Genomic DNA, 9071 nt, shown 5'->3' on the forward strand with positions numbered 1-9071 from the left:
ACAGTTACATTTTCTCATTGGATAGTTTGGATTATTTATTTAGATTTATCCCAAAGCTGGGGATATCTTCAGAATCTTGCTGAGCAAGTTAATCTGTTTATAGCTGGCATCCTGAAGAATGTGCAACAGAACCACACTTGCAAATAGTTTGGCCAAATATTTGTGTCTGCATTTGTCTGCTTGCATAGAGTGTTCTTGTGTATGCATGCTTGTAGGAACCTCCAACTGTTCCTGTCAGTCTTTTAGAGAGTTAAAGGTGACAGCCTGACTGAATCAGTGATGTAATGGTTTAACAACATTGAGATATCTCTTGAAGGCCTCATCATGTCATGAGCTCATCCGGATGACTAGGCAGAAGCCAAACATCCACTGAACTCTGCTTCAAGGTCAAAGCCTCCAGACCTTGACAGTTTTTCCCTTGACAAAATGGCTTAGACAGCATAACTGGCCACTATACTAAGGTGGCCGACTGCCATGAGCACAAGGTTGGATACAGTTCTTCAGAGGAGCCAGCTGAAATCATTCACAGTTCAGCTGTTGTGTTAGGTTTCCTAAACTCCCCTGGAACAAAATGCAAGTGACTGAAATATAGTGCATTTTCTGCTTCTCTTCTATCAAATGTTATTTAGAAACTACATTTGTCCATCATAAAAAGGAATAATCTTTTTTTATTATTATTTTTTTTTTTTTTAAATCTGGGTTTAAAAACATGTTTTGAGTTCTAAGAAATATACCCTTGCATTAACATTGGCTTCATATGGTTTTCAAAAAAAGTTTCAATTTAATGACTAAGAAATGCCATGTGGCGTCACCAAGTTTAAAGTAATATTGTCCTTACATCTCGAATACATGTGAGTGATCTTAATCATTATTATAAAAAAAAGTTTTTAAATATACATGTTCAAGGTAAAAAAAAAAAAAAATTTTAACCAAATATCTTATTATTCATTTAAGTTTTTGAGAAGTCGCACCACATGACATTTTACTTTATTTTAATTTTACTGAATTAACCTTGCCTAGTTAAGTCCAAATTTTCTGATAATTTGAGAGACTCACCCAAAATATAAATTCTGTCATCAATTACCCTCATGTCGTTTCAAACCCACTGGACTTTTATCTTTGGAACATAAGATATTTTTACAACGCAAATTCAACTGATAACTATTTTGTTTTTTTGTGAATTGGTGGCTAATTAGTACGTTTTCATACAATCTGCTTACGAATGTCTTATGGGTTTTGAAAATAATCAGGGTGAGTAAAGGCCCGTTCACACCAAGGACGATAACTATAATCATAAAGATATAGTTCTAAATATAAAAGAATAGCAGAGGCCACACCACAACTATAATGATAACAGCACAGAGAAACTATCTTTGGAATCACTTTCAGAGCGATTTTTTTCTAGCTGATGAACAATAAAAAACACTGGCATCCAATCAGAATCCATCCTGATTTAAGAGCTCAATCATTTAAAAGCAGCAGATGACATAACCGCAGCATGTGCTTAGAATAAACAGAATAATATCACTGGTGGAAATGCTAATAGCTATTGTTGTTATCTTTATAGTTATCGTTCTTGATGTGAACAGGCCTTAAAGGGATTAAGGCCTATTCCATGATTTACTCACCCTCAAGCCATCCTAGGTGTATATGACTATCTTCTCTCAGACGAACACAATCGGAGTTATATTAAAAAATATCCTGGCTCTTCCAAGCTTTATATATAGCCCAAAATACTGCATCCATCCATCATAAAAGTAACCCATACGGCTCCAGGGGGGATAATAGTGGCCTTCTGAAGTGAAGCGATGGGTTTTTGTAAGAAAAATATTCATATTTACAACTTTATAAACTATAATAACCAGCTTCCGGCAAACATCCGTATGCAAGTCGACTTACGGCGGAAGAGTAACCCCTGACCCAACGCATGACGTATTGACAAACACGGAAGCACAGAGGATAGAGCAAAAAAAAAAAAAAAAGTCCTGAATTAGAAGTCTAAAATGAGAATTTTTAAAGAGAAATTCTGATATAAGAGAAGAGGAGTTTGAGTTTGTTGCACAGACCTATTTGTTTAAATTGTCAGAGGTTACGCTTCCGCTGCAAGTTGACTTGCGTACGGATGTTTGTCGGAAGCTAGTTATTATAGTTTATAAAGTTGTAAATATGGATATTTTTCTTACAAAAACCCATTGCTTTACTTCAGAAGGTCTTTATTAAGCCCCTGGAGTTGTATGGATTACTTTTATTGATGCAGTTTTTTAGGCTTCAAAATCAGGAGCACCGTTCACAACCATTATAAAGCTTGGAAGAGCCAGGATATATATATATATATATATATATTTTTTTTTTTTGTGATTCTTTATTTATTAAACATTTTAAGTTTACAACTAATTACAACAGAGCCCAAGATCTGCCCACAATCATAAGAAAAAGAGATACAATAAGACTTAATAAGAGCCAGGATATTTTTTAATATAACTCAGATTGTGTTCGTCTGAGAGAAGATAGTCATATACACCTAGGATGGTTTGAGTGTGAGTAAATCATGGGATAATTTTCATTTTTGGGGTGAGCTACACAGCAAAATCACAAGAGTTAAATCAACTCTGCTCGGAGTACATATGGTCCCTCTCTAAATAGCGTTAAAGTAACACTGTAACAGAGTTAAAGTTAATGAGATGATTAAGCAATTATTTAAGTGATGAATGAGCATTAGTGATGAACACCTGCTGTTAAAAACTAGAATCACTGAAGAAAAGACAATCCTCCTCTGCTGAGATCTTGAGAGACATAATGTATTTTATCTTCAGTTGATTTCATCTAAGACTGCAGCTGAAGTCAGTTGCAGTTCTTGTGTTTCTCTTTTCTTCAGTGATTCTGCTTGTTAACAGCAGGTGTTCATCACTAACGCCCAATCATCATTTAATTAACTCTTTAACTCTGCTTCAGTGTTACTTTAACACTAGAGAGAGTCCATATATACTCCGAGCAGAGTTGATTTAACTCTGGTGATTTTGCTGTGTATCCCTTTAAGAGGTTTCTCTAAATTTCCATGAAAAGTTTGAAATGTATTCCAAATATGCTTGACTAGAATGGCAGTGGAATGAAAGACAAAATCATTCCCATATTTTAAAACCAAGCCCTGTTTTGTTGAGACACAAAGAAGCAGCAGTTCAAAGAAATAAAAAAAAAGGGTTGACGCAGATATAAAGTGCAAGGGTCTGAGGACGACATCACAATGCATGTGTCTCTAATGCAAAACATATTTTGTGGCAAAATGTAACTTTGAAGTGAATCCCTTCATGGATAAAACATCCTCTAATATTATCAAATACAAAATTCTAACTAGGTTTTAGACTTTTTTTTTTTAAATGGCAGGATGCCTCAGGTCTCCCATGAGACACAATGACTCCAAATGTGCTTACAGGCAATAACAGAGAATTCTCTATGCACTAAGGTCACGACATGAACATATGACAGCCGGTTCTCTCTCTCAGCCTTGATAATATCGTCTGCATTACATGGTGAGTTGGGGGATAGCTCATCCTTTGTAACCCAAAGATGTAGCTTGAAATTTCTCTCACACCATAACTAGTTTTGAGTTCCTGATGCCCTGATTACGACACCCTATTAGGACTCGTCTGCTAACATCTCAGTGCATCAGCAGGGGGAATGACTTCAAATCTGCTTAAGAGACTTAAAGCTGATGACTCATGTAATGCATCCTGTGCATTCAGTATACTTCCATGCACAGTTCCAGAAACCCTGGTAAACGCATCGTTTTTAAAGGAATTTCTGTCGTCATATATGCTCATTTAATATAATTTTTATGTTCCACGGCAAAAAGTAAGTCATCTGGGTTTGGAACAACATTAAAGCGACGTTTGAGTTTTCTAGACATGGGCATTACAGAGGGTCATATGCTATGCTTGCATGCATCATGTATGACGTATATGTTTTTTTAAATGAATTATTTATTGATATAATTTTAATTTATTATTAAAAAAAAAAAACCCTATTTAAATAAATTCACAAGAGTTTATAGAAGTGGCTGTTTATAATAAACCCACATAAGTGAGCAGAAACATCTAGACCAGTGTCTAACCTGACACTGATATGAAATTGGGGAGTCTTAGTTCTGCAATTTGGCTCTATTTATTAATTTTATAACATTTTTTCATCAGATGCCAACCATATTGAAATGAAAGCATGTGGAAGATTGGTGCGCAAACGGTAGCTCAGGTAGGTCAAAAACACAAGAGGAGAAGCGTTAGGATGATACAACATCAGCAATCACACACATTCGCATTCGGATGGGATGAGATTTCTCAGAGGACCATTAAGTTAGCTGAGAAACAGTAATTTGCTCTGGAAGTTTTACTGAGGGTGTGTGAGAAAAACACAGACATGGCAGATTTGGACGTGATTAAAATCACAAATACGCCTGTGAAACAAATTTCTCAAATGTCCTCTAGCAAAATATATGGGTCAATGACGTGACGGCTGGGTCATTTTTTTGTCCAAAGGCCTTAATAATAATAATAAAAAACAAAGATATGACATCCAAAGTATGTAAGGTAGTACACCTAGATCTTTTTTTATTGAATCCAAAAGGTTTTATTTATATTTTGCTACATATAAAGACATTTTAAAGATTTTGAGGTGTCAAAAGGCCATTCAGTTTAACCGTCCAAAGGCCAATACAGACATTTAATTTGTGATTAAAATATCTTAAAATGTAATAAATGTATATATTTTTTATTCTGGCATGATTTTATAACATCATATATCAACATAGTGCAAAATGGTATTAAAATTATGTGTAGAAGTCATTGCTTTGTTATGAGAAAGAATGTCTGTCATTCGGAGTAACCAATATAAAGGGACCATTTTGGAGTCATGCTGTTAATGTCATGTGACAGGATGTGTCATCATTCAGACACCTGCAAAGGACCACATGGTTGTGAAGCAAAGTAACTAACTCTCTTTTAACTATTTGAAAATGTGCATGTTTTCACTTGCTCATACGCATGTCCCGAAACATCAGGTCATTCGGTACAACCGCTTTAAAACATGGAAAATGTTGTAATATTTTAAAAACTTGTACTAAATATAAAATGTTTAATTGTCCTTTTGCTAGCTAGATATCAGCCTGTTAGCATTGTTTGAAAATATCGTCATTTGGTAAACCAAATTTTTTGGTGACAAATTTTGTCCATCTTGTAAAAAATGACAAAAGCAGTGTTAAATGATTATACAGGTGCTGGTCATATAATTAGAATATCATCAAAAAGTTCATTTTTTTATTATAAATTATTTTTAAAAATGAAACTTTCATATATTCTAGATTCCCTACATGTAAAGTAAAACATTTCAAAAGTTTTTTTTTTAAATTTTGATGATTAGAGCGTACAGCTCATGAAAGTCCAAAATCCAGTATTTCAAAATATTAGAATATTTCCTAAAATCAATCAAAAAATGGATTCGCAAAACAGAAAAGTTAAAGTTCTTTAAAGTATGCTCTTTTGTGCACTCAATACTTGATCAGCAGGACATATTACAGCAAATGACTTGCTCCTAGCACAAATTACTGCATCAGTGAAGTGTGGCATGGAAGTGATCAGCCTGTGGCACTGCTGAGGCACTATTGAGCCTTCAGATCATCTGTATATTGTTGGATCGACTGTTTCTCATCTTTCTCTTGAAAATATCCCATAGATTCAGGTCAGGCATATTGGCTGGCCAATAAAGCACAGTAATATCATGGTCAGCAAACCACTTGGAAGTGGTTTTTGCACTGTGGGCAGGTGCTAAAGTCCTGCTGGAAAAGGAAATCAGCATCTCCATAAAGCTTGTCAGCAGATGGAAGCATAAAGTGCTCCAAAATCTCCTGGAAGATGGCTGCATTGACTTTGCACTTGATAAAACACAATGGACCAACACCAGCAGACGTCACGGCCCCCCCAAATCATTATTGACTTCAGAAACTTCACACTAGACTTCAAGCAGCTTGGATTCTGTGCCTCTCCAGTCTTCCTTCAGACTCTGGGACCATTATTTCAACATGAAATGCAAAATTTACTTTTATCTGAAAAGAGGATTTTCGACCACTGTTCACTGTCCAGTTCTTTTTCTCCTTAGCCCAGGTAAGATGCTTCTGACATTGTCTCTGGTTCAGAAGTGGCTTGGTAGTCCTTTTCCTGAAGATGTCTGAGTGTGGTGACTCTTGATGTGCTGACTCCGGCTTCATTCTACTCATTGTGAAGCTCTCCCAAGTGTTTGAATCGGCTTTACTTGACAGTATTGTCAAGCTTGCGGTCATCCCTGTTGCTTGTGCACCTTTGCCTACCCAATTTCTTCCTTCCAGTCAACTTTGCATTTAATATGCTTTGATATTTCACTCTGTAAACAGCCACCCCATTCAGTAATGACCTTCTGTGACTTACTCTCTTTGTGGAGGGTGTCAATGATTGTCTCCTGGACCATTGCCAAGTCAGCAGTCTTCCCCATTAGTGTGGTTTCAAAAAACAAAAGATACCCGGATTTTATACTGTAGGGATGGTCATTTAATGAAACTCAAATGTAAATATTCTAATATTTTGAGATACTGGATTTTGGACTTTCATTAGCTGTACGCTCTAATCAACAAATTTACAAAAAAAAACTTTTGAAATGTTTTACTTTACATGTAGGGAATCTAGAATATATGAAAGTTTCATTTTTTAAAATAATTTACAATAAAAAAATGAACTTTTTCACGATATTCTAATTATATGACCAGCACCTGTATATATATAAAAAAACACAATCTCATTGTTAACACCTACTAAAACTTCAAAACTAATTATATCTCCATTATATTTTTTGACACTTTTAAAAATCTTATTTGTCAATGACCCATATATATGATATGTTGAGACCCATACATATATATTTATTTAAAGGGATAGTTCACCCCAAAAATGAAAATTCTGTCATCATTTACTCACCCTCAAGTTGTTCCAAACCTGTATAAATTTCTTTGTTCTGTTGAACACAAAGGAAGATATTTTGAGGAATGTGTTAAACTGAACAGTTTTGGGGCACCATTGACTTCCATAGTAGTTTTTTTCCTACTATGGAAGTCAATGGTGCCCCCAAAGTGGCCTGGTTACAAACTCTCTTTAAAATATCTTTTTCTGTGTTTAACAGAACAAAGAAATTTACACAGGTTTGGAACAACTTCAGTGTGAGTAAATGATGACAATTTTCATTTTTGGGTGAACTATCCCTTTAATTATCTAAAACACACATATACGTTACAAAACACACAAGAGCCAATAAAGTTTGGCATCATGTCAAACCTGCTGTTGACAGTTGAATACGTGCAGATTTAGGGCAAGATTTTCAGTGAATAATGATTTAAATTTCAAAAAACTGTTTCTCACATAAAACTAACATATGGCTTCAGAAGACTTGTGATACAAATGCATAAGATATTTTTAGTTACTTTAATGGTAGTCTTGAGATGTTTTTTTCTCACTTTTGGAGCTTGACATCTCCAGTCTTCATCCACTTTCATTACTTGGAAAAGAGCAGCGTCAACATTCTGCTAAACTTCTTTTTTTGACTTCAAGGAAGAAAGCAAGTCTTACGGATTTGCAACAACACAAAGGTAAGTAAATGATCAACAAATTTTCATTTTGGTGTTAAATATTAAATGAAACCTCTGCCGAGGCAGCACGCCTCACTACATGTAGTCAGCAAATATTAAGATGACGCATGAGTGAGACGAGTGACGACAGAGGCTCGGAGTCATTCAATAAGGCATCGTTATTTATTTATATAGACATGGACCGTAAAAGCATCACCATCACATTTAATCTATTATTTGTCCTTATGAAAGCATAAAGTCACGATAAAGTCGCTTACCCTCCGCTACAGTCTCCTCCACGGTCACTTGATATCGTCCAATGGAGAAAACGCGTCCGATAAACGCGCCGGACGCCGCGCTGCCTCCCGCACCGGCTCCAATCGTGGGCCCGGAGCTCACCATCTCCCGTCGGGTATCAAAGAACTTCTTCATTGTCCAACCAGCAACACTTTTTCATTAAATCATGAAAAACAACCAGACTCTCGCGTTTTCTCCAGATCCAAACAAAGGTTGACAGTAGGTGAGATGCAGAAATTCTATAAAAGCGCGATAATCTCTTAATATAATACAGTCCAGTTAGAGACTCCGAGGAACAGGCGAGCTCAGCGGACCCTCATCACAATATCAATACAGGCTGCGTTAAACTAAACCAAGTGTTAGAGATCCGAAACAACTCAACTGCATAAGAAGGAATCGGTTATCAGACCAGTAGGATGAGTCACCATTGACATATCTTCATACTTCTGTACCAATAACACCAGCTTATAATAACATATCTGATGAGTGCCAACGCTCTCCTGCCAGCTCCATAAACAAGACAGCAGGGAATCAGCTTTATCAAGGAGTCCACGCTGTCTTTTGTTATGCACTTGGTATTCAGCAACGATTATCGGCAGCACAGCATTCAGGAGTCGCTCTCTCCTCTCCGTTTGCTCATTCAATCTTCACAGCTGATCCTCAGAAAAGACGCTTGCCCGAAAACCCGGAAGTGCAACGTATACGCAGGGAAACAGCCGGTTCGATGGGGTTTTCACTGAGCAAAGTGAATAATAGTGTTCGACCATTGTCTGCTCACGAGATTAAATTAAAGAAACGCCATACACGGGTTAAGAACAAGAATAAATCGCTCGTTAGAATGGACTCGGTCGTCTACAGTCAGTGAACCTCTGGTAGATGTAGTTTAACAGAACGCGGTTACGTCAGCGGGGACGCGCACATGCGTGTCCAATAAGAGCCACTAGAGGGCATTAAACACACACGCCACATTTTTGTCATTATTATTAATTAAGCATTAGAAACAAATTTAGAATTTTTTAAAAATATATATATATTTTATTCATATTTTATGATATGTCCTCTGTAGAGGACACTAGGACTCAGTTATTAAGAAAATAAAATAGCATTAAAAGACATGTATAGACAAAAAAAATGTTTG

At 36.1% G+C, this 9071-nt stretch overlaps 1 protein-coding gene across 16 annotated transcripts in view; it reads right to left on the minus strand.

Moving 5' to 3' along the window:
- aak1a (AP2 associated kinase 1a) overlaps positions 1-8835 on the minus strand; it is a 77266-nt gene extending 68431 nt beyond the window's left edge. For 12 of the 16 annotated variants that reach the window (XR_007931246.1, XM_051903109.1, XM_051903112.1 and 9 more), the window contains exon 1: positions 7915-8834. Coding sequence is in view for 15 of the 16 variants with exons in the window: in XM_051903109.1 (XP_051759069.1) it covers positions 7915-8068 (154 nt within the window). In the remaining variant the exon portion in view is untranslated. Of the gene's footprint in view, positions 1-7914 lie in introns of all 16 variants that reach the window. The other 4 variants (XM_051903100.1, XM_051903101.1, XM_051903098.1 and 1 more) reach the window with 1 other exon arrangement.
- Positions 8836-9071: the final 236 nt, after the last annotated feature.

The sequence above is a fragment of the Ctenopharyngodon idella genome, chromosome 8, assembly GCF_019924925.1.
Source record: "Ctenopharyngodon idella isolate HZGC_01 chromosome 8, HZGC01, whole genome shotgun sequence".
Taxonomy (NCBI): domain Eukaryota; kingdom Metazoa; phylum Chordata; class Actinopteri; order Cypriniformes; family Xenocyprididae; genus Ctenopharyngodon; species Ctenopharyngodon idella.